The sequence below is a fragment of the Trachemys scripta genome, chromosome 6 (genome assembly GCF_013100865.1).
Source record: "Trachemys scripta elegans isolate TJP31775 chromosome 6, CAS_Tse_1.0, whole genome shotgun sequence".
NCBI lineage: Eukaryota > Metazoa > Chordata > Testudines > Emydidae > Trachemys > Trachemys scripta.
Window position 1 is genome coordinate 21558341 of NC_048303.1, and position 26474 is coordinate 21584814.

The 26474-nt window shown below is 42.1% G+C and overlaps 1 protein-coding gene across 2 annotated transcripts; it reads right to left on the minus strand.

Moving 5' to 3' along the window:
• Positions 1-1964: 1964 nt before the first annotated feature.
• On the minus strand, positions 1965-21760 carry C1QTNF3 (C1q and TNF related 3). Of its 2 annotated transcripts, none has more exons than XM_034774368.1 (6): positions 21306-21760; positions 15239-15350; positions 11334-11488; positions 7689-7818; positions 5582-5681; positions 1965-2379 (listed from the first exon to the last, which is right to left on the minus strand). In XM_034774368.1, the coding sequence occupies exons 1-6, from the start codon at positions 21594-21596 to the stop codon at positions 2220-2222; spliced, it is 948 nt and encodes a 315-aa protein (XP_034630259.1). In that variant the 5' UTR covers positions 21597-21760; the 3' UTR covers positions 1965-2219. The 2 variants fall into 2 exon arrangements, with proteins under 2 accessions (XP_034630259.1, XP_034630260.1); XM_034774369.1 differs by having other exon boundaries at positions 21513-21757.
• Positions 21761-26474: the final 4714 nt, after the last annotated feature.

Sequence of the window (26474 nt, forward strand, 5' to 3'; positions counted from 1 at the left end):
GTGCCTAATGTACTTATTCCAAAAGAATAAGATTAATATGATTTTGTAGTATGATTTTTTTTTAATTTTAAGGCATGCCAAAATATTACCAAAATACTATCTTAAAATAATATGGTTTTAGATTATGAAAACTCTTCTTGGTACAACACTGCATTAAATACACAGACAAAACCTAAAGTTATTGGGTGATAATTAATTAAAATCCATATTTTGTCAGTGTTTGCTGCACAAAAATAAAAATAATGAAGATCTTATTGTTCAAGTATCAAAATATTTTCCCATTTTAAAAAGGCAGTTTACGTAGACTAGGAATGAGTACAAGAATATTTAAATACAGAGGTCAGATTTTAAATTCATTAATCTATTGTACTGGTATTGGTAATCACTATCCTATAAAAGACGTTCTAAGAAATATTGCTAGGATTCAGAATTTACACTCATGCTAATCCCACCTGCTTCCTATATATTAGTGGTGCCTTACATCTGTTGCAAATCACCAGTTAAGATGCTTACCCTTTCATCAATGTGGAAGAAGAGCCAGTGCCGCCCAGAGGATTCAGGGAGCCTAGGGCAAAGCAATTTCGGGGGCCCCTTCCATAAAAAAGAGTTGCACTACTATAGAATACTATATTAGTAAGGACTGCTAGTTTGGAACTGCTAGTAAGTTTTAAAATAAAAAGTTAAGGGTAACACAGGATTTCAGGTAATGTAAACTTGAAGAACGGAGGGCAAATGTTAATGTTTATGAAGACTGTGGAATAACAAAAATGGGCAGAGCTAGGCGTAGTGTGGCCAGGTCTACTGAACCAGCTAAAGTTTCAATTTATCAGCTAAATACTATACTAATGTAGCGACTTGTTTGCCATACCACAATGTCTTTCCTGAAATACTGGATCCTTGAGGCATAACTTCCAGAAAAGACCGTGAGGAAAATGGTAAGTAAACTTGAGGGTATTAAAATGTACATCCTTTTAAGAGCTCCATGAGATACCTGCTTCTCTAGCTCATGGTGCTGTTTGAGCATTCCAAACATCTCTGGCAATATGCCCCTGTCCTGAAATCTAGTACCCTGCTGTACCAGGTTTCATAGATTGGAAGGCCAGAAAAGACCATTATGATCATTTAGGGGTTCTCAATCTTTTTCTCTCTGAGGCTCCCCGCAACATGCTATAAAAACTCCACTGCCCACCTGTGCCACAACAGCTGTTTTTCTGCATATAAAAGCCAGGGCTCGCATTAGGGGGTATCAAGCAGGGCAATTGCCTAAGACCCCACACCACAGGGGACCCCATGAAGCTAAGTTGCTCAGGCTTTCGCTTCAGTCCTGGGTGGCGAGTCTTAGGGCCCCGGGCTTCAGCCCTACACAGCGCAGCTTCGGCTTTCTGTCCTGGGCCCCAATGAGTCTAATGCCGGCCCTGCTTGGCAGATGCCCTGAAACCTGCTCGTGGCCCCGCAGGGGGCCCTGGACTGGACCCCTGGTTGAGAACTGGTGATCTAATCTTACCTTCTACATAACACAGGCCAAAGAACCTCTGCCTTGAGCTGCTCTTAAGCTAAGAAATCCAACCATTGCATTTTTTTCCTGAAGCAGGTAAATTCATACTAGAAAACTATACTAAAGTCACCAAGATCATCTTAAAAAGGTTCAAGAGGGTGGGGCAATCACCTGAATCCCTAAATACCTTTTTTTTTTTCACATTTTTTCTATTTGTAAAAGTTTTTCTATAGCCTGTTCCTCTAAATCCCCTATCACCTGAAGCTGAGCCGACTCAGTTATTCACAGCCAGTTTCCATGGAGGACTGAATAAATGAATGAATAAAGGATTGTACAGTTCCTGGCGTACTGAACAAAATCTATCTATACACCAAATTTGGGTCAAACTGCCCAAACCACTTTCTAAATCATTTCTTTAAAACCTTTCCTCCCTTTTTTCCACCTGTTTTTTTTTATTTTGGGGTTTGTTTTTTTTTTGGCTCCCCCAATAGAAACATGTAACGGTCCATTAGGTGCAACCCAGGTGACAATGTACCTTCCGAGAAATAGCATCTATGTCATTTACCCAATGTGTTCAGCACCTCTGATACATGAATACCAACATAATGCATCGGGATAAGCTTTCCTGATCCTGCCATGTTGAAATGTTGTGCCACAGACCAGGAAAAAAAAACAGAACAGCTTGGAAAAAAAAAAAAGCTGCCTAAAAGTGCACTTTTTTTTTTTACTTTGTTTCAAAAAGAAGAAACCCAGCAAAGGTGGAGAAACGCTGATGATCTCCATGGAGTGCTCCGTTCCCCATTCGCAGCCAAACTTCATCTCCCTTGGCAAGTTTTAGCACTGCACTGTTTCCTGATGTGTCAGCTTTTCCTTTTGATTCATAGCTAAAAATGAATATTTTACAAAGAGTTAAGCTTTTCTTTTGTCAACAATGATCAAGTAAGTCACCGAAAAGAAAATGCTAAGCCTAAAAAGCACATTGTTTTGCTCAGTATATTATGTTTTAAATTGTAAATCAAGGCAGGTATTGAGTCAGACAGAAGAAGTTTATTCAATTGTCTCGCAATTGGCTATGTAAATTAAGCATTGTAGGCCAACACCATGAAAGCCAAATCTACACACAGAGTAAACAGGGAAAAGGGCAAGTACTGGCAATTGTCTTGGGGGGCAGGGAGGAAATGAACCTTGAAGAATATAAATAGAATGTAGTGTGACATTTTGGCACCCATTCACTAAGGAAAGCCTGGAAAGAGAAGAGGAGGTTCATGAGTACTTGGATCCTGGTTTGACTGAAAACCAGCTAGTTCTGCAAAAGACTAAGTCCTTGGAGTGAAATTACTTCATTACTTTGGAAAGGTAGCTAGTGGTAAGTGGAGACCCAGGTTTACATTTTATGTTTTTGTTTTATAGGTAACCATCTCTGTTTGTATTATCATCACTCACTCTCTCTTAAATCTTAGCCTTTGATAATAAACTTATGACAATAAACAATTTATTGCTTTCACTATAAGTATGTCTCAGTGCTGTTATGTTATACTGGAGCAGATCCTCAGTTGAATTAAACTGGTGGGTGCACTGTTCCTTTGGGGACAGCTTACCTGGTAATTTCTGTGAGTGTCCTGTGATTAAAGGGGTGGCTACAAGGGAAAGAGGGCTCAGGGATTGAAGTGCACTTATTGTTAACCTGCAAGACAACGTAAGGGCTGGCAGAGCCCCAAGGAGATTGTTTGGGTGGCTAACAATCTGGCAGTGTCTGGGAGCTGACATTCAGTTTAGCACAAGAAAATCTTCTCGCTGGAGGTCGAGGGGTAATAAGGTGACTCACAACCCTGGGTACCCTTGGGAAGCATCACAAATGGATCCCCAGATTTCTCACATATCCAGCTATCTACAAATTCTGAACCATATGATGAACAAGTGACTGGGCTCAAAGTCTGTCCTTTTGGATACAGCCAAGGACTTACGATTCCTGAGCGCATGAGTAAAATAAAAACTTCAAAATCTGCTTAGCTGAGATAAATTCTCTGCAATGTGTGACAGGACACGATTAATAGCACCCTGGTCACTGAGGCTGGTGCAGCACTGGGCAGAGTGCAGTCTTAATTGAAGTCAATTAATTAGTTTCTGCTGAGGATTACTGACCCTTGGGTGGCAATTGTTGGGCTAATGAGGCAATTGGCTCAGTAATTGGGAGGATATAAGGAGGAGGAATAGACAGCAGAGGGAAGCTCAGGCCTGGTCTATACTACCCGCCTGAATCGGCGGGTAGAAATCGACCTCTCGGGGATCGATTTATCGCGTCCCGTCGGGACGCGACAATCGATCCCCGAATCGGCGCTCTAACTCCACCAGCGGAGGTGGTAGTAAGCGCCGCCGACAAAAAGCGGCAGAAGTCGATTTTGCCGCCGTCCTCACAACGGGGTAAGTCGGCTGTAATACGTCGAATTCAGCTACGCTATTCACGTAGCTGAATTTGCGTATCTTAAATCGACTCCCCGCTGTAGTGTAGATGTACCCTCAGAGGGTGAGGCTGGGCTAAGGAGAAAAGGCTGCATGGAAGTCTCCTGCTATAATCCTGCAATATGCTCTGTTATACTTTGCAAGGGAAGAACAAATACACAGGTGCTGAAAGGGTAACAAGCTGGTGTGCATTTGTGATTAAGAGACCAAGAAAGAGGCCAGGCAATGTGGCACACCAGGTAGTGACCGAGCCACCCTGTGACACAATGACATTATGTACAAGCAGCACTTAGCTTTCTTATTGATCCATAGCACTGTAGCTGAAACCTCATCTCTCTTTAGTATAACTTGCTTTATTGTAACATTCAGTAAGGCTGTCATTTAGATGGCATGTGCATCAGAATCAACCTGGGAGGAATATTGTTATTTTAATCTGTCACCATTAGATCACAACCCCAGATCAAAACTGTGACCATTTGGAGAATCTGTCTATGTGCAGTGTATAAATTCTGGCTGATGTCAGGATGTGGAATTCCCCATTTGCAGACAGGGACTGTAGCAGTCTCTGCCAGACCAGGGACAATAGTCAGACATTAAATCTTCCGTGGTTGCCTATTCGGGTGGAAATGCCTTGGACAAAGGGCTTGGCTGAAGCAGGAAAGTACCCATCAGCAGAATAAAGAAACCAGGTGTTTGTTGGGTGACATATAAACATGAGGACTCAGAGAGACACATAGAAAGCTTTGGGCAGGAGAGAGGGGCATGCTTTTGTAGCAGGGGTGTGCTGTTTAAATAAAGGTCCAGCCAAAGTGAGAGAAAACTAACTGACCCATATTGGAGGAAAGGATTCTGAAGAGAATCCATGAGCTTCTGAAGAAGGATCCTGGTACAGCAAAGGACTCCGTTAAGGCCAAAGACCTCTCCACAATTGGTGAGCCCCCGAGGCAGGGAGATGAGTACAGATGTGCTTGGCTTCCCCCATCCCCCATACCGCTAAGTAAAGAGTACTGGTGTTTAGAATCCTGTGTAAAGTCTGTCTGTGTGTCTGTTTGCTTTCGCTATCTTGTGCCCCTGAAGAGTTACATTGTAAACCCAGAGCACCCACATGGCTGCCCTTCTGAAAGAGGGTGTGCTACAGGAAGCCTGAGGGGTCAGCACTGGTCCCAAGGGTTAAGCAGTTGGACTTTGGGGATTCTGCTCTCAGAGGGGGTGCTAAACAGAGGAACTGCACCCCAAGAATTAGCCTAGACTCCCCCAGGAAGGGGCACTTCCTGGACTCTGTTCAGACTCAAGAGGCTTAAAGCACTAGGAGCCCAGTGAGGTGGACTCCAAACAACAGCCTGGGGAGTGTCCAGCCAAAGAGGAATTCTACCAGGGCTCCGTATATGTGACAAAATCACTAGCTCCTTCCCCAGTGGTGGGGAAATTCTAATCAAGACTGAATTTTAGTCTCAGGCACATCTCTAGTAATGACACACAACTATGAATCTAGGAGGGCAAATGTTCCACAGGCTGTTTATTTCTGATGTGTTTCATACTATCACGTTCCCTCCAAAATGTGTAGTAAGAACCGACATCCATGCAAATCTGTCTAGCATGGTGAAGAGCACACATCTCTCAACTTACCTATATAAGCTGAAAACTGTATTGCCATTGTGCATGAGGTACACGTACACTTCCTCCACATCCTCATGTTTCATCATGCTGAAGGTGAAGAAATACACCCCTGAAAAAGATATCATGTGCAACATGCATGTGTGTTTTACATAGGGAGGTGGTAGGATACATTCCGCAGACGTGTTTGTTGGTTAGAAAAGAGAGGAGATTTTGCCAAAACCAGGCCTCAGTGAAGTCACTGGGAGTTTTCCCTTTGACTTTAGCCAAACCTAGATTTGATTCTGTCATCTGATGCTCCACTGAGCACAGGGGATCACTGAAGTCAAGTTCCAAATAAAATAAATTTACTTAAAAATGGCAGAGCCTTCTCTCCCAGACTGAGAAGAAAATTACTAAAACATCCAGTCCAATGACCTCCCCCATTCCCTTCCCTTTCCTGCTTCCTTGCTCCTATCAACTCATTGCTTTCCCCGCTTAACACAGTCTCCACAACATACTTTTTAAAAAATGTAGACAAACACGACACATGGCACTAATCACCCTGATCACTTTGTTTGTACACTGTGTCCCTTTAGCTCACCCTTTGTCTTTTTTAGATTTTAGCTCTTCAGGGCAAGGATTGTATCTTTTTCTGTGTTTGAAAGTATCTAGATATATTGTGGATGCTATTTTGATATAAATAACAAAACACAATCATAAACGACATGGCCTGGAAAATAAAGTACTATATGTGGCACTTTAGAGACTATGGTCCCAATCCTGCTGTGAGTTCTGTTTGGGCAGAGCTCTCAGCCTGGGCAGAGATTGCTGCAGAATCCTGGGCCTGACATGGAAAAGTTAGCCATGATTTGCATATGTCAGTGTGGGTGGTAAATTCCATGTGTATACTGTCCCGCAGAGTGAATTTTGTTTTCACTCAGCAATCTGAAGGAAATGACCCAAAGTAATTTCTAATTCCTCATCATACCTTCATCAGAAATAATTCCTGACTCACTATCATCAGTTAATAATCATTCCCATATTCCTTTTATCTACAATACAAGTAGAGCATAGGAGGTGGCAGTGCAAATTTTAGCACACTGTCCGGGCAAGGTGCATCACCTCTGCCCTGGAGGGACAATTTTTAAGAAGTCTTGCATCTGAAGAAGTGAGGTTCTTACCCACGAAAGCTTATGCTCCCAGTACTTCTGTTAGTCTCAAAGGTGGCACAGGACCCTCTGTTGCTTTTCCCATATTCTTGTGATTTGCACATGTGATCTCCTTCCACTTGCGAGGGACACAGGTATCTACAGGGACCCACTATGACTGACATCACTGTATGGTTCTAGAAAATAAGTTAAGAATTAAGGACCTGAACCTGCAAACACTTAAGTAGGTGCATAACTTTACTCCCATGACTAGCTCCATTAACCTCTAAGGGACACGGTTATGAGTAAAGTTACACATGTGCATAAGTGTCTGTAGGATCAGAGCCAAAACAGGTCCAGAGGGCCGGATTCTCATGTACGCTACAGCCACTTTTTGCAGCTCTGGCTGTGTAAAGGAGTTTACAGTGAGTGGAAATGTGCTTTGCATCCACTTTAAAGTATAGTTAAAGCAGTACAACTTGTGTATGTAGACCAGGCCACAGTGCAAATGAGAACCAGGCACAGAGAGCAAATGACGTACTTATTCTTAAAAATTGTCCCTCCAGGGCAGAGGTGATGCACCTTGCCCGGACAGTGTGCTAAAATTTGCACTGCCACCTCCTATGCTCTACTTGTATTGTAGATAAAAGGAAGTCACCAGTTTCTACGGCTATAAATTTTCCCCCATGTATAAACTCCAAAGTCATGTTTTAAAAACTCATCTCAAAGATTTGAACACCAATGAAGACATATAACAGTTGCTCTTATTTGAAAAATTACTACTTAAAGTTCCCTCAACTTTGTCTTGGACTCCTAACTTCCCCAAACTGAGGCAAAGCCAAGAGTACTTGCAGTTAAATTCTACTCCTAGTGAAGTCAATAGCTAAACTTCCTTTAATTTTAATGGGACCAGATCTTTCTTTTAATCAACATCTGACTGACACTTTTTCAGACAGAAATTTACACTACTTTGCTTTATAAATACTCACCATTCACTGGGGCACCAAATCTACCAGTCATAACATCAAAGAAGTTTCCAATATTGGTTTCAACACTACTGAAGATTATCCCACTGTTCTGATTGCTGAAATGGGTTGCCATAGAAGCCATGAATGCAATCTATAAAAATATACGTCTGATTTAACCAGTGGTTAATGAGCAGGAAAAGGATGACTATAAAAACATGACCTACAGGCTTTTTTCTGACATGTGCAGTCTATTTATTTTCCTTACAGAGATGTTCTTTTAGGGTCTGATCCAACTGCCGTTAAACCCCAGTAACAAAACTCCTATTGAATCAATTGCAGGAGGACTAGGCTCCTTAACTTCAATGGAACTATTCATGTGTGTGTATATAAAGTTAAGCACATCATATGGGTAAATGTTTGCAGGTTAGGGCCTTAGTTTTCGATTTCACTTTTACTTTAAAAGCTTAGAGTGATATGATAGAAAAGTTATAATGTAATGTATGGTATTTTAGCATAAACATGATAACATTGGCTTGCGTAGGTTCCTCAAATCCATTTAATTCAGTTACTGCTTTTAACTCAATGTTAGCTGTAAATAAGGCTCAGTAAACCCCATACATGTTATTGTGTCTTTCCAGCTACCAATCAGAAATGGCCTAAGCAATTCTGAGGCCATGTGATTAGGGCCTCTCAAGCTGCACTGTCCAAGGTTCAACATTCTTCATCCTCTACCATCTGCTCCAACTTCCTTTGCCATGCTAGTTCAGTCTGCTTGGATGAACATAATGGGATGAAACTAAGAAAAGGGGAAATTTAGATTGAGAAACTTCTTGACAGTGAGATATATTAGGCTGTGGAAGAATGTTCCAAGGGAAGTGGTGGATGTCCCCTCATTTGGGACATTTCAAACTACGCTGGACAAGATACTAGAAAACGACTATTTTGCCTAGGCCGGGAAATGGGCCGTCTCTTAGTTTCTGTGATCTCAAGGCAGCTTGGGACAGTGGACAGGGCATAGAACTGAGGGTCAGGAGACCTGGGTCCTAGAAGGCCACAAACTTGCTAGGCAAAACACTTAACTTCTGTGAAGTGCTTTGAGACATATAGATAAGCGCTAAGTATTTGTTATTAGCATTAAGTCTCATAGGAAAAGGCTGTTTTCATGAGAACATATGAACTAGAACCAGAAAAAATACCCCTTCAGAATCAAAGAATCAAAACCACAGGAGTAGGTTCAGATCCTGTGACTGAAATCCTAAGACCCCACCAGAAATTCAAAGAGGTTCAGTTTGGGCTGATTTCTCTTTTTCCGCATGCATTTGATAGACGGAAAAGCTGGTAAAAGTGAACTCAGTTAAGTTAATGTGTTGATGTGAAGTAGTTACAGAGTGATATTTTATGCAATGGATTAATTTTTGTCCAAATGCCATTTGAAATTCTAATCAGCTCTAATCTGTTCTTCTGGAGCTAACCAGAAAAGCAAAAAATAATGCCTTTCATCCACCTTGTCTCGTTTCAACATAGCAGATCAGAAATGGATTCATTCTCTTTTAAAATAGTCCTGGTTTTAAAAGCATTATATATGGAAACATTTTCCCCTTCTCCCCCTACCCCTCCAACATCCCAAAGCATAATCTAGTTTTAGAAACTATAGGCTATATTGGGCTGATACTTTTTAAGCAAAACGATTTGTTACAAGCAATGAGGAAATTCTACTTAAAAACTGATGGCATGATATTCAGTTATTCAGCAACGTTTTCAATTACCACCAAAACATATACATTGGTAACAGTTCTGATAGCTAATTTCAAAGTTAGAAAAATACCCAGAAGGAAAATAATTGTAAGAAGGATGTTTTTCAAATCATTCTACCATAAAATTCCTCCCAGATAATGATCTTTATAAGCATTCTCCAGCTATTTTGCTGTATTACAAATGTCAATTAGTTTTGGAAACATTTTCAAGCTATACTTTATTCAGTATAAGAGCTCTATCTTGATGCAACATTATGACTGAGAATTTAATTACAGAAAATTAAAAGTTATTGCCACCACACTGCACATATGTAGCAATTTGTACTGGTGAATTTGCTCTTAATTTTCATATCTTTTATGTATATGCAAAAACATTACTGAGTTATGGTTGTTGTGGAATTAAAGATGGGCCCAGATTACAAAATTTGGGTCTGTAAACTCATCAAACTACTTCCTCCCCCTCCCCCCAAAGTTAGGGAATGTTTGTGTCTAGGTTCCTTTTGTATATTCTGCTTAATCCCTTCAGTGGTGCACCGGGCTTGTGCTGGTCATGCTGCAGGAAACAGTGTTGGTGATACTGGATCATAAAGATGATAGATGCTCTTAAGGCACTTAGGCCCAGATTTTTAAAGGAATTTCAACCTTGCTCCTCTGAGCACTGCAAGGCTGAGATGATTTAGACAGCTATGTCCAATTTTCAAAAATGACTTTAAGTACTTATGCCCACAAGGCCCATTGACTTTCAACAAGACTTAAGGCTTGTTTAAATGGTCAGTTAGTGTGCAGCAAACTGAGGTGTAAATCTACAGTGACTAGCGTGCTGTCCACTATGTGTGTGGACTCTGCTACTGCACACTAAAAGTTTCCTAGTGCACTTTGATCTACTCCAGGAGTAGGTCAGTGTGCGCTAGAGAACTTTTAGTGTGCAGCAGCAGAATTCACACAGTTAGTGCATGGCATGGCGGTGCATTGTTTACCCCTCAACTTGCCACTTCTCCATATACACAAGCCCTCAGGCTCCTAAGGTACTTTTGAAAATGAACGTAGCCATCTACACTGGAAATTTCAAAGCGCTGTCGTGGGAACGGTCCCGCGGCAGCACTTTGAAGAGCGAGTGTGGTAGCGTGCGAGCGCCCGGAGAGAGCTCTCCCAGCGCTCCTGGTAATCCACCTCCATGAGCGGATTAGCTCCAAGTGCTGAGAGCACGTCTCCCAGCGCTCGGAGCCTGTGATTTTTCACCCCCCTGAGCTAGCAAGTTACAGCGCTATAAAATGTAAGCGTAGACAAGCCCTAAGTCACTTTAGGCACTAAATAGTCCTAAAATTTGGCCCTAAAATGCAGATAGGTGCTTAGTGGGATTTTCAAAAGTGCCTAGATGCTTTTTGATAATCCCATTAGGGGCATAACTGCATCTTTAGGCATTTAAATACCTTTAAATATCTGTCCCTTATGCCTTGAAACACTGACTGGAGTTGCCACCTAAATAACTGTAAAAGTCTGGACCCTGGTACCTCTTGTTTTGCGGGTTTTTTTAACATGAACCAGAAAGTGCACCAATATGTATTTGATGCATGTTAACAAAAATGTGATTGTGTCATTTACTGTTCTTTTATCATGTGCACATTACATGAAAACTGGCAATAAACAGCTATTCCGGTTGGAGGGGTTTATCCTCTGTCCAAAAAACATTTCTCTGTTCGCTTTTTACAATAAAGATAGATCATGACCTGGCAACACTTTTTCAGGATGACTCTGGCAATACTTGCAGGACAAATAGTGTGTATATCACATCATACTTCTTGTTGTTCAGTTACAAGTGGGCTTGATCTAGAACTGTATTGTGGTAATTGGGTGCTGTCTTTGAGAGGGGAAAGAAAGCTATACTGTAAAACACATGCTAAAGACTTTGTACCTGAAGCTCCGGTGGAATCCCAGGGTAACCCTTCTCTCCTTTTGGTCCGTGATGGCCACGGTCTCCCCTTGGTCCCAGGTCCCCTTTGTCTCCTTTGTCACCTTTGGCTCCTTCATTGCCAGGTGCTCCATTATTTCCATTGTTTCCATGATTTCCTTTAAACAATCAAAGCTTTCTGATCAGTTCAAATAATCTCTCTCTCTCTCTGTCTCTCAAATCATATCTATGACAAGGTGCTTCCCTTCCCACCCTCGCTCTATAACAAAACCTCTTTTCAGTATAATAAGACCCACGTTTAGATACCAAGAAATAAAAAATGGCTAGGGGGCTAACCTGGTGGATTTAAGAGATTTTAGGATTTTGGCGGGGGACTTTAAAAAAGGAAGTGCAAACACCTTTAAGGAATAAGGCTCATATGACTTAGGTGCTGGTGTATAAAATGCAGACTTTTCAGGCCATTGCTTGATTTTAGTGCTAGCTCTTAATAGTAGAGGACCTGGGGACTGCTAGGGAACCGAGTGTTGCAGAGCTGTCAAAAGTAAAGGTGGTTTGGTAGTTGAGTACACTGAACAGTTTGGATTTGTTTGGATTTTCCCTTTGAATAAAGGCTCGCTGTTTGAACGGCTGTGTTTTTCCTCAAAGTAACCCCGAAAAGCAGTTTAATAGCCTTCTAATGCATCTGCACAACCAAAAGTGATTTGGGCAAAGAATTAGGCGGTCTTCGGGGAGTTTTTCACAGGCCAGCTAATGCAGCCAATTCTGTCTATGTTTCAGTCTATGGTTGACTAGTTAGGTTTGAAAAAGCTGCTTAAGTTACTTTAGATAAGTGTAGGAAAAGGCCAAGGATCCATGATGAAACTCTGCTGATTTAATTTCAAAATGATAACAGTCCCCCTTACATAGACAGTAACTGCTATTTGTAATAATATCCTACACTTCCCAATATTTACTTGAGAAATTGCTGGTATACTGAGCAACCATCTATGGCAACTGACAAGAAAGCAAGACAAAAACACCATATCTGTGGATGAACGCTTTTCACAAAGCAATCACTGTATATCTGACCTCTCCGTCCTCATCCTAAAAGGAAACCTGCTCTCACAATTGGGACATGGGCAATCTAACCTAATGGTCAGAGCAGGAGTCAGGCCAGATCAGAGACCAGGAGGTCAGAGTCCAAGACAGGCCAGAGAGCAAAACCGACTGTCAGGAGGCAGGCAGAGTCAGGTCACCCGGAAGTCAGCGGCAGGCAGTGGGAGCAGGTCTTGCTGGGGAAGCAGATGTAGGCAGGGGAAACCTAGGTCCATGGAGAACTTCCTGTTCCTATGATTGGTTTAAATAGAATAGCAACAAGAAGAAAGTCAAGGAAAGTGTGGGTCCCTTACTGAATGAGGGAGGCAACCTAGTGACAGAGGATGTGGAAAAAGCTAATATACTCAATGCTTTTTTTGTGTCTGTCTTCACGAACAAGGTCAGCTCCCAGACTACTGCACTGGGCAACACAGCATGGGGAATGCCACCCAGCCCCTCCCCGCCCACAGCTCTGCTCTGGTCCTGCCTCCAGCCACATCCCTGGCTCCCAGCCCTGCACCTGGCTCCGTCCCCAGCCTCGGTGTGGCTCTGATCCCAGCCCCACTCCAGCCCCCAGCCTCAGCCACTGGCTGCAGCTCTGTTCCCAGACAGGGACTGAGGCTGGGGGTGAGGCCGGGAGCGGAGCTGCACAAGGCCACGGGCCGGCTGCTGGACCCCATCACAGCCCAGCTGCAGCTCCGCTCCCACCCTCGCCCCCAGCCTCGGCCCATGGCCATAGCCCCACTCCTGGACCCAGACCCACCCCCAGCTGCGGCCCCAGTCTCAGCCCCCTTAACCCTGTCTGTGTCTTCCTGGGCCCCCCCGAGCCGCGGCCCCACTCCGCGCCCTGGCTGGGAGGTGCGAGACACTCAAAAGTTTGGAGACCGCTGCTGTAGTATCTGAGTGAATCACAATCTTTAGTATAATTATCCTCACAACTCCTCTGTGAGGCAGGGAAATATTATTATCCCCATTCTACATCTGGAGAACTAAAACACAGAATAACTAAGTGATGTGCCCAAGGTCACAAAGGAAGCCTGATGGAACAGAGAGCTCTCCCAAGTCCCACTACAACACCCGAACAACTGGACTGTCCTTTTCCAATGAATGTAACTAATTTATGCATCTCATGATCAAATCTCTGTGGTTGTAGTTCTGTGATAACAGTGGATAAGGCTGTGTGAAACACCAGCACAGATATAGTGACTCCAGTTAGGATCGCATAGGATGTGTTGTAAGTCAACACTGAGTCTGACTCCATAGGGTCTTCTTTTAGTCATATAGGTCCTACCCCCACAGGAGCCAAATAGTCAGATTCTGTGCTAATATCATGCAAGGACACTGATCTACCTGGTGTGATTGTAAATCAGCACTGAATTTGGCCAAGCTATAGTTTCACATTGGACAAGGGCATAAATAGGTCCATATTGCAAAATACAATCCTGTGTATTTGCAGTATACTGACTGGCACTGGGGGTTGGGGAGGGGTATAATGCAAAACATTGTTCCATCTTCTAAGCTGCTAAATATTTATGACTTTACTTTCCCTAAATATGGAGTCATGTTTCTCTATGAAAAGCCTCACCATGACAGTTCCCCTATGTCTGTAGAGTTATACAGTATTTATGTAGAGTAAAGGGTTGATGGATGATTCACATAATAAATCTTATTTACAACAGGCTAATGCCAAAAAATTTCAAAGTAACATGTTATTTTTTACATTTTTTGCCAGCCAAAGCTGCTTATTTAAACACTTCATACAACACACACTTCACCATTACTGGAAACTGCTACCACCAGAATATCAACAGTCCGTTTAAAGAAATATTTAATAGGGATACCAGAACCAGAGTTACTGTCAGCAATGTGTAGAAAGAGACAGAAAGAATGAAAGTAGTGAATGAGTAATTAAAAAGAAAAAAGCCAGGCTGTTGAGGCAAGCTACCCAGACTGTGACACAATCCTATATATACCACAATTGTGTTATAAATCATCTTAATGAAGATAATTGCTAAAGCAAACCTAAATCCACTGGCTGATCGCCTTTTCCCCTTCCATATATCTCCCTCTCTTTTCATACCCACACACATACAAACACTGGACCAAATTCTGCTCATTACTAGAGTGCTGTGTTTTTCTATGCCCAAGAGAAATCATACTCTGGCTGTCAAACTGGTTTTTATTTTACATTAAGAAAGACAAGAAAGAAAGAACAAACGTGAGTTTTCCCATGGGAGAATACAGTTTGAGCACAAGCCTGCTAAACACAGGGTTGTGAGTTCAATCTTTGAGGGGGCCATTTAGGGATCTGGGGCAAAAATCTGTCTGGCGATTGGTCCTGCTTTGAGCAGGGGGTTGGACTAGATGACCTCCTGAGGTCCCTTCCAACCCTGATATTGTATGATATAAAGTGTGTCTCCTCTGTAAATGTTTGCAGCACATCTGGGGAAGAAATGGCTCCTGTCTTGGAAATTTATAAATCATCCTTTGCAAAACAAAGAAAACAAAAGCAATATCCACCATAGGGCACATCCCCTTCATTTCAGTGGAAGCGTCACTCATATAACAAAGAGCAGAATTTGGCCTACAAGCTATAAGAAACACATCACTTTCATTAATGATGGATCCATTAGAGATTAATTTTATTAGCAATTGGTTTTGATTAGATTGGAACCTAAAACCTGACTCCAAATCCCCACGTAGGTTATGGGAAAGTTTGGATCTGGATCCAAATCCATATCCAAGCTCAGCTGCTTGCTTGGGCTAATCTCTGATTTTCACACTCACAATCTGCCGTTCGACTGATCAGAAATCCATCGGAGTGACACTTTTACCTGGCATTCCAGCAGGCCCTGGAGGTCCCGGTGGCCCTTGATAGCCTCGAAATCCAAACTCTCCACGGCAGCAGCTACTGCAGTCTGGATGTTGAGGTCCACTTTGAGGGGGCTGAGTGCAAAAACATAGGTTTTAAATTAACCATTCATAGAGTGTATTTGCTATACATACATCTGCATCCTGGTAGCAGGGTCTCCACTATAGCCCCCTGCTTGTACATGCTCACAAGCTTTCTGAACATTTCTCCTTTGAGACTGAAATCTTCCATGCCTGGTCTGTCCCTAAAGAGGTTGGTTTTGAAATTTTTTCAGTTGTTCCTGAGTTATAACATCATTTTTATATCAGTTTCCCCATTTGAAAAAATATTCTTAAATAAGTAAGATCAAGTAACTAAAAAATGATAGAACTTTTAAACTTAGTCTCCAATCATGTATTTTGCTATATGCAGGCAAACTACAATGCCTACATAGATTCTCATAGACTTCTGTGGCCCTTGGTGCGGGCATGCTAGCCGGTATGCAAAGAACTGCAGAATCAGGGCCTTAGGCGTCAATGGGGAGAACTTACTCGGCTAAATCTGAAGCAATATGAGGCTGGATTTTCAAAACTGTGTGCACATGTGCAAACTCGAATTCCTGCACAAAAAGTGGATGTGCCTGGCTAAATAAGGGGTTGCAAGTATGTGAGTCAGGCATTTGCAAGAGCATGCAGGCGCATCTGAAAATCTAAACCTCAAATGGAAAGAAAACATTTGGGGCATTTTGTTATATTCTGTGTGTGTGTGATGATGATGGCAATCTTACACAATATGTTATTCATATGATGAGTGCAACGATGTATCAGTAAAAATATACTTAGCATGAGTTATATGCAGCAACATTTATTGTATAAGAAAGTTTGATAACACCGTATATTTTTATAGTGCTTTTCATCCGAAAGGAATTCCAATTTATTTTATGCATACACAAGTGGCTTCACATTCACAGATGTAGATTTAATAACTGCAAAGGGTTCTCATATAAATATTCATATTGATTCAGTAAAATTACAAGGATTGTGATGAGTTAATTGAAGTTGAGCTCCTCCTTTTTCTTTCTGGAAAATAAGCCCCAAACCCACAATCTGCAACTTGAAAGAATAGCAGCCCTGGAAAAAAGAAGCCCAAATCCACTAATGGTTGGTGGACTTGGCAACCCACTCATGTCAGGTTCTTCAATAAGTGACTTGGGGGAGTTATGTGATTTTCAACCACCTGCAGAAAAAGCTGGCAATTCCCATTGTCATTTGACACTGATGTTCCAAATAGTGCAAAACTCATTTGTAATCTCAACACATAAATGCTCTGCTAGTCTATCAGAATTTTTTTTTAAAATAGCTTCAGACAGACTAATCCTATATTGGAAAAATAATGACTGTGCAATCCGGTAACGCAAAGAAATTCCATCCTGTTACTGAAGTGACAAATGACACAAATTTGGTTCATTTGACTTATGTCACCAGAATTCTTTTCCTCTATGGCTGTTTGGTTATTAATTCTCTTCTTGTCGATATTTAGATGGGAGATCATAAATAATTTTAAAAAGGTACTTTAGGAAGTGATTCTTTGGTAGGTGGAACTCTTCTGAAGACCTTCTGACACTAGAAATCAATTAAGGATTCTATGGCCTTTTTTATAAGACTAGTTTGTTAGAGCCAGTATCTGAAATTCAGGTTGAATCACTGCAGTCCGTTTATCTAAATTCTCTCCAGTTTCAGCTGGAGATGGTATTTTTCACTTCCTGTCAACAACAGTTACATGTAAGTGTGCAGTGTTGAACCTCTGCTATGGCCATGCAGGAGGTGGTTGCATTTCAGTACTGCAAAAGGTGGTTTCTCTCTAGATAAATATAACTTCCTGAGCCATTTGGAATTATGGCTGTATGTTTTCCTGGTTCTAGTCCACAAACCGCTGAGTCATTGGCTAACTCATATCATTTTAATCAATAGGATTAAAATATGCAAAATACCTGAGAAGGACAAGACAAGGTAGAGAAGAGGATAAAGGGAGCAAGATTAGAGAAAAAAGGGGCTGATGTGACTAACTTCTGTCACATTTTCAGCACTCCATGAGTGCCTCACGTCTTAGGACAGAAGTAGAAAGAAGAAGCTGAGAGGAAAGGAATAGAGAGAGAGTTGTCGTGTACTGAAAACTGTTAAAATTGCAAGTTGTTGCTTTAAATTTGAGCTGGGCATTAGGGGGGTTCCTGATGCTGCTTGCAGGCTAGGGGCTCCATAGGGAAGTGTGTGATCTGGGCCTAGCTTTAAGAGAGATAGTAGATTGCTGATATCCTCAAGCAACATCATTATTCTCTCTCAGAAAATTCAACAGGACATTACATTTAAAATGGGCCAAACCCTGCTATGCTGACTTAAAAGTTGTCTTGTTGACTTCAGTGGAGTACTTGTGTAAGTTCTGACCTAAGATTTGTCCTATTAGACTTAAAAATCTTTTGACATAGGAGTGAAAAATCTGTTCATATTCAATGCCCCCAAAACAAAGAATTTTCAGGTTAGGTTTTCTTCATCTGAGGAAACACAGAACTCTGTGCAAATGAATATGTTTTAAAGTAAAAATCTGGGGATATGAGACTTAAATGTGAATGATGAATAACGTAAAGCTACTTTCTCTAACCCTTGAAATGGGATCTGAAGATTCATTGAGACTCATTTGTCCAAGTCCTTATAAATTCTATTGCACGGCAAACCTGTGGAATTTTTTCCTAAAATTGAATTCAGTAGCTTGTGAAAATCACCTGTCACACAGATTTCCGGGGAGAGACGAGATTAAAATGAAGATATTTGCTGGATCTCTGAACATTATACACTTGAGTTTTCTTAGACTGACAGCTAGGAAATCTATCAGTTTAGGAGGCAGCTAAATAGTCAATAAAATTCCTCTAATTTGAACCTATGGACCAATTATAACTGGAGACACAGACATTTTTCCATTTCTTGCTGGCTTTTGTTAAGGTTTTATTTTACTCTGTCCAAAACAAGAAGTTAAATAAATACCTGCCACCATGGGTCCTGTTCTGAATAAGAAGGGGGCAAACTGGTGTACATGGGTGGGGTGGGGACAACTTTCACCTGGCTCCCTCTTGTAGCCAGAGGTGTTTCTGCAGCACCCTCCATCTGTCCCCTCTCTTAAGGGTGCCTTGGGAGCCCCATATAGTCTTTCTCAGGATAATCATCAGCTCTGAAAACAGGTCAGCAGCCCAAAGTAATTCAAGATAGTCCTCAGTGTCCCAAATACAACATCCATCATAGCAACCCCATAGCTTGTACCCAAATCCAATGCTCCTGCCGATTGTGGAGCTTTTATTCTTTCCAGCAGAAGCTTAGCCTCCTGGGTCTGCCATCCTTCCTCTGTCAGCACACGTCCTGTTCTGAGAGGGAAGGCAGATATATATATGCCTCTCCTTCTGAGAGCTCCTCCTGATTGGCCAGGAGGGAGGGGAGCCCTGCCCCACCCTGTGCAGCAGGGCTCCTGATGCCAAGCCCGTAAAGTAAGTGTCTTGGGATCTTTCCAATCCACTGCTAATTCCCCAGGACCACCTCCTCTCCTCCAATTTTGGCAGGTTCCTGAGCCTGTGCTCACACCCCCATCACTAGGATGGGGTCTTCTGTCCCCCATTAGGCTTAAAGGGCCAGCACACCTCATTATAAAAGGGCATGGAAGTCCTTCCGGCTCCTTCTAGATTCATGTCATCTGTCAAAATAAACGAAATAAATAAACCACCAAAAACACAAGCAAAAAGCCAGTATGTCAAGGTGCACTCCAATTATATCAAGTAGCAACAGAAAGAAGATTGTATCTGTATCGGTTCCATACAAATTGTCAGCTACAGGGCTCAAGGAAATCATGCTACACAGCTCATATGTTATCAGCAGTGTGGAAATTCGGCATAGGGAGGAGCTTGCCTATTCTCTTTGGCCCCTCTTTGTCACCTCACAAGCTCCTTAGACATCTGGGGGATGAATTCTCCTGGCATTGTCATTGAATGAAACAGCTGGAGACATAGGGGGCATTCTAGGGGCAAGACATCCACAAGGCACATGCAGCTACCCGGATTCTCAGCTGTTGCAGGTGGCAAAGCAGCTCAAAGGAAAACAGCTGCTGGCTGTTCTGTTTCCATTGAGGGACATACTGATCCTTGGAGCAGCCCAAAATTGGGTGAACGCAAAAGCAGCTTGTTCCTCTCTACCTGAGAATGCATAGTCTCTAGTGATGGAAAAGACATGTTAAATCAGCCATTCCATGCTGGATTTCCCCTAGTGTACATTTGCTAGTCTTTGATCTAGTTTTAAATGAGCCAAGAAGTGGGATTGCATCATTGCCCATGGGAGATTATTTTCCAGACACAGGAATGGTGGACGTGAACGACCTGCAGTCAAGTCAACTGTGTGCCAATTGGCCAAGTCCCTCTTGCTCAATAAGTAGTTCCATTACTGTAAATGTAAAGATCATCTAAATACATGGTGCCAAATTCTGTCCTTGGATATACATGCAGCTCCCAATGACTTCAATGGTATTATATGTCAGAGGGCTGAATTTGGCCTTTTTTGTTAATTATAACAAATTTGTATTAAATTATATATTACTAAAAATAAATTAAAAGTCAATTCTTAAAGCACAGACCACTAGCTCTTGAGCTAAAGGAGAATCTTCTTTAATTATTAGCAGCATGGGGTCTATGGTATGCAGTTGCATAGTATTCCATCCAATAGCAAGAAGTGGAACACACAAACACTAGCTGGCTCGTTATAATATACCCTCATTGATTATACTGTTTATGTACAGAAGTTCAATTTAATGTTCTGTAACAAAGGAAGTTTATATGCTGTGCTGTATAACCATTTAACTGTAGGAAATGTCGTTGCTATATTTTGAACTTATTGTCATGTTTTGCCATATCTCAATCTGCTTCAGTTCCTTAAGCCCATCACAATTACCTAAAATCAAAACTCATTTCTACTTGTCACGAAACAATTATTATCCATCCCACATCTGCCTCCTTCTGCTTTTGGGAATTCAGGATCCAGGGTTGAGACGGAAAAAAATTATATAATGTTGTCAACTGAAATGTAAAGACTCAATCATTTGCATTCAGTAGGGGAAATAAAACTCTCATTTTGTTACTGACTGTAAAACTTAGTAGACAACAAAACCTCCAGCCCAGAGCAGAGGTAAAACTTTCCATTTTGTTTACTGCTCAATAAAACTTCATCTTATCCCCTTCAACATTTTTCCTTTTTCTAAAAAAAATCTGGATTGCAGTATTTTACATATGACCAGGTGAGGTAACTTTCCCTTTGCTCGGAGCTAATGACTAGAATATATAAAATGCTATGTAAAACGCATACGTGATTCCTAATAAAAAGCAAACTCTACAGTCAATTTAAGAAGCATTAATTCCAGTTCTTTTTTTCCACTAAAATAAAAAGGGCAGCAAATACACATATAGCATGTTATATCATATCTACTTATGTCTCAAATGCAGCATTACTGCCAGGATTTAAAAACAAAACAAAGTCCAACTTAGAGGCTATCCATTGCAAATATTCGCTAATGCTTTAAATGATTTTCTCAACTCAAAAGAATGTATTTTTTCTATACATACATTTCAAGTAAACTGGGATTCTTTTCTCCCAGTTGAACAGGATCCTTCAGAATATCATCTGTTTACCAATTTCATAATTTTTCTTCACATACAAACAATGTCCTAAATAGATTATAAAATCTTAGTCTACTAGAAAAAAAATATTTTTCAATAATTGAGAAACTGTATCTCACCATATCTGATTGCATAGAATCAAAGTTTCAGCAGAACAGTGGGCTGCTGGCTGTGTTCTCACTGTCCCCACCCAACTCCTGGCTCTACCAGTTCATTAAAAGATTCTGTGAGCAACCCAGTAGCATACAGACCAATAAGCAGCATTAATAAACCTCTTTACTTAAATGTATCATTCATAATCTTAGAAAAAATCCGATTTCAAAGTTATTCTTAGAAGATTAATTCAGAGTACCTGGACTCTGTCTGAGGTAGTCTGTGCTACATCATCTACCTCTGGTCTCTGGGCTTTTTGGTCTGTAGAAGTGCTATTATCATCAATAGTTGACTCTATAAGTTGACTCCGCTGTCTCAAAATTTCCCTGCTGCTGGAACCTTTATGTCCAGTCTGGTGGTGACTTTGCAATACTTTGGCCACTGCTTTATTAGATCTTCTGCTCACCTCCATGTATTCATCTTGACACAGGCAAAATGGAATTAAAAACAAAGCCAGCAGATGCCAGGTGATGAAATCCTTCACTGCCATGTTACTCAAAAGTCTCAAGAGTCCAGAAAATGTCTTTTAGAAGGAGAAGCCCGTTTACTGCATCAGTAGTTACGTGGTCCTTTCCACTGTTAAGCTTGGCACTTAGACCAGTACCAAGTTTTATACGTTTGTGCGCAATAAATAAAACCATGAAAATGCCAAAGTGACAGGATTCTTCATCCAAAATCAGTCATGCCTCCTTAAACAAACCAAGCATTATTCACCACAACGAAAATTGATTTGTATGCTGGAAATGGCCACCACATGTAACGGACTCCTGTGGTTTCTATTTGGGGGCATTTAAAAATGTGACACTTTTGGGGGTGGGGGTGGGCATGTTTTCATTTAAGTGTGAAGAAATGTGATGGAAAGGGAGAACATGTGGCTAATGGTTTATATTGCTTGATTAGACATGGACAGGCTATGAATTCACACTCTGAAATATCTTTCGGACACAGTCATCTTCTTTATTTGCCAGGAAACTCACATACACGACTGCGTCAGCTCAGTCAGAAAAACCATCCAAGAGCAATTAGGAAACAAAAATACAAGAGAGCCCTTTGCACATGATTCGACTAGGGTGACCAGATGTCCTGATTTTACAGGGACAGTCCCGATTTTTGGGTCTTTTTCTTATATAGGCTCCTATTACCCCCCACCCCCGTCCCGATTTTTCACATTTGCTATCTGGATTCGACTTGATGACTATTTCTGACTATGCTTTTCATTCACTAAAAAAAGAAAAAGAAAATGTTCTATGTCAGTTCACCAACAGTGGAAGGTGACTGCGTAAACAAGTCTGCAACACTAGGTTGAATTCAGGTTCACACCGAGCCCCAATTTTTCAATTTGAACTTCCGACTCGGACAATTTTTTTCCCCCCTCGAGTTTCCAGTGTTTTTCTAAATGCAATTGCCAAACCAAATTTTACATTTTCACTGCCAAGTAAATATAAATTACCACAAAGCTTGTTTCATATTAAGGAAAGAGAACTACATTATTATATACACATAATAACCTAATTTTTGTTTTTGAAACCATCCACTGGTAGCCTCTAGAACTGTAGAAGTGCAGAAGACAGTCCTGCACATGTTTATGCATGAAAAAATTTACACACAGGAGTTCAAGTATAGTTACTAAAATGAACAAAGGTTTGCAGCGTTGGGGCCACACAACCTGTGTTATGCAGTAAATCAGACTAGATGATCACAGTGGTCCCTTCTGGCCTTAAAAATCTAGGCGGCTATCAACCCAATCATGTTCCCAATCATGAAGTCAAAGGAAAAACATCTGTTGGCTCCCATGGAAGCAGAACAGGATTCACAAACAGCGGGGATTATGGAGCAGTGGCTGTGCCTCCATAGCTAAGGTTGTGATAAATTAAATCAGGGATTAAGCCCATCAATACTGTTCAAAAACTTTGCTGACATTGAAAAGGATAATCAATTTTAATTTGCTGAATGGTGATGATATTTGGTTCATATGTAGATGAGGAAATAAACACTGTAAACAAATTACGCATTTTTTCAAATGCAAGCCCAGTTTATTATGCCTTTTTTTCAGGATCCTGGGGCATTTAGTACCTCGGAAGGAGTGGGAAGCAATCCACCATCATTGGAGGGAGGGGGGGGGAACAAACACAGGATCTAGATGTTTCTTCTAAAATGATCAGCAATGAAATGGTTAACAGCATTGACATCTACATTGTCATCTTTAGGTTTCAGATTTAACACCACATTTTGATGAATGGGCAGCAGCCGCTGGTCATTACAAGCCAATACAGCTAAGCCCCACCAGTAATGCCACAGCTGCCAGCTACCCTGAGATACAGTGTAGTGTGGCTGATGTACTGCAAGGTGCAATGCCACCTGTTTTCACTGTGGGACCCATAGGGGATGGCTGGAGCTGCTCCAGCCCCTGAAGACCGCGGTACACCTGCTGCCACTGGGGTCTCCCAGCCCTAAATCACATAGACTGCATAGAGCAGAGGGAGGAGGCAAAGCTTAAGGAATACAGGCTTCTGTGAAACTATTTCACAGCAGGACCAAAGAGGGGAGTATGGGGCTATTTCAGTCCTTTCAGCACATATGCTGCACATGGCAGAGGAAGGAAGTGCACAGTAAGGAATACAGAAGCCCACAGAGGGCGCCACTTTCTTCCCACATCCCTCCTTACCTCCCACTAAAATGTCTCCTTGTGACATCCCTGACCGCACTTCTCAGGATCATTGTTCCAAGCTGTCTGCAGACTGAGGAAGATGGAACTGCATCGATTTGCACTCCGTTCGTGAGATTTTTAAGTTGTCTTCAAAACCATAAGAACTGGGAAATTAATTTTATTTAAGGGAAATCTTAGATTCTGGAGCACATTTCTGCAGCAAGTTGCAGGTTCATTGGTCTCTGAATTACTGAATACATGATGCCCTGATCATATCGGATGCCTGGAATATGCAACTCATTGCTACCCAACAAAGCAGCTGGTAAGAGAGTGCACTAGCCTGTATGTTATGGCTATTTAAAACATTGTTTTGAAAAACTGCAAATTCAAACACAGGTATTCTGGTTATTTCATTGCAAAGGGATGGAGAAAAGAGACTTTATTGGAGGGGAAAGACAAGAAGTCCCAGTCACTCTTCAGGAAATACAGCTCTAGATTTTGGAAACCATTGCCACCTAATAGTTTCTTTTTCATAGAGACAGAATTTTCTTGGTAGCAAAGGAGCTTGAAACCCTCGGATTCTATAAACATGGGAATGACTCAGAAAAATATTAATCCATCTTGGCACTCAATAATTTGATTCAGCGAGTGCTGGAGCAGCTGTCGTCGGTGTTTTCAGGGCTTGCAAGACTCTGTTCCAGGAGCTTCCTGTGGCATTAAAGAGAAAAATGTTTCCAACATGAGTAATGCCCATTCACAGCACCCATGTCCCAAAGAGAGGATGAATAAAACTAAGATGATTTAGTCTTCACAGCCTCCATCTATTGCTTCAAGTAAAAGCTGAAACAAGTATGTTCCTTGGCAACACTTCGAAGGAAGAAATATTCCCTTCCCTCTCATAACGTCCACCTACTTCCTGACTATCATTACTTCAGTGGTTTGGTAGTGCAGACATTTTATGTACCATATAAATGGTTTAGTCTTTTGCACTATGAGTCGCATTTTTTAAAGAAAAAACTGGGCACATTTAGCCTTGAGAAAAGAAGATTGGAGGGGAGACCTGATAAGAGTCTTCAAAATGTGTTAAGGGCTGTTATAAACAGGCTGGTGATCAATTGTTCTCCATGTCCACCAAAGACGACAAGAAGTACTTGGCTTAATTTGCAGCATTTAGGTTAGATATTCTGAAACACTTTCTAATGATCAGGATAGTTAAGTACTGGTACAAGTTACCTTGGGAGGTTGTGGAAACTGCATCATTGGAGGGGTTAAGAACAGATTAGACAAATACCTGGCAGGGATGGTTTAGGTGTACTTAGTCCTGCCTCAGCATGGATGGATGGACAAGATCAGCGTTCTCAAACTGTGGGTCAGGACCCCAAAGTGGGTCGCAATCCCCTTTGAATGGGGTACCAGGGCTGGCTTAGACTTGCTGAGGCCCAGGACTGAAGCCCGAGCCCCACTGCCCAGGGCCAAAGCCAAAGACTGAGGGATTATGCCCTGGGCGGCAGGACTCAGGTTGCAGGCCCCCTGCCTCGGGCTGAAGCCCTTGAGCTTCAGCTTTGGCCCCCCCAACCCGGGGCAGTGGGGCTCGAGCGGGCTCAGGCCTTAGTCCCCCCTCCTGGGGTCATGAAGTAATTTTTGTTATCAGAAGGGGGTCGTGGTGCAATGAAGTTTGAGAACCCCTGGACTAGATGATACCTCACGGTATCTTCCAGCCCTACATTTCCATGCTCCTTAAAATTTTCTCTAAGGAGTAAACAGCCTACACCAGGGTTGGCCAACCTGAGCCTGAGAAGGAGCCAGAATTTACCAATGTACGTTACCAAAGAGCCACAGTAATACATCAGCAGCCCCCCATCAGTTCCCCCCCCCCCCAGCTCCCAGCACCTCCCACCCACCGGTAGCCCCACCGATCAGTGCCTCTCCCTCCCTCCCCGCACCTCCTGATCAGCTGTTTCGTGGCGTGCAGGAGGCTCCAAGGGGGAGTGAGGGCATGGCAGGCTCGGGGGTGTGTGTGTGAAGGGGTGGAGTGGGGGCAGGGCCTAAGGCAGAGCCAGAGGTTGAGCAGTGAGCATCCCCCGGCACATTGGAAAGTTGGCACCTGTAGCTCCAGCCCCAGAGTCGGTGCCTATACAAGGAACCGCCCTTAACTTCTAAGAGCAGCATGTCGCTCTGGAGCCACAGGTTGGCCACCCCTGGCCTACACAGTCTACCTTCCATCTGCAGAATGTTTTGGGTAGGAAACAATGTAGGAACTGATTCTCCAGTCTCGCACCTTGAGTAGTCAAATACACCAGTGAAAAGTGGATACCAAGTGAGTGTAAAATGATACCACAAAGGAATGGAAGCTTTTTGAACTCACGTTGTACTGGCATAAATGACATAAATGAGGCTCAAGGCAGTAAAAAAGCAGACCCTTGCAGTCTAGTGATCAGAGAAGGGATGACATGAAAGGCCCAATTTTGCTTTTAGTTACACAGGTGTAACTAAAAGTTACACTAAAGTTTAGTTATACAGGTGTAACTAAAAGGGTGTTTTTCAGGTATCTAAAAGGGTGTCTTAAGGAGGAGGGAGAAAACTTGTTCACCTTAGTCTCTAAGGATAGAACAAGAAGCAATGGGCTTAAACTGCAGCAAGGGAGGTTTAGGTTGGACATTAGGAAAAAGTTCCTAACTTCTCAGGGTGGTTAAACACTGGAATAAACTGCCTAGGGAGGTT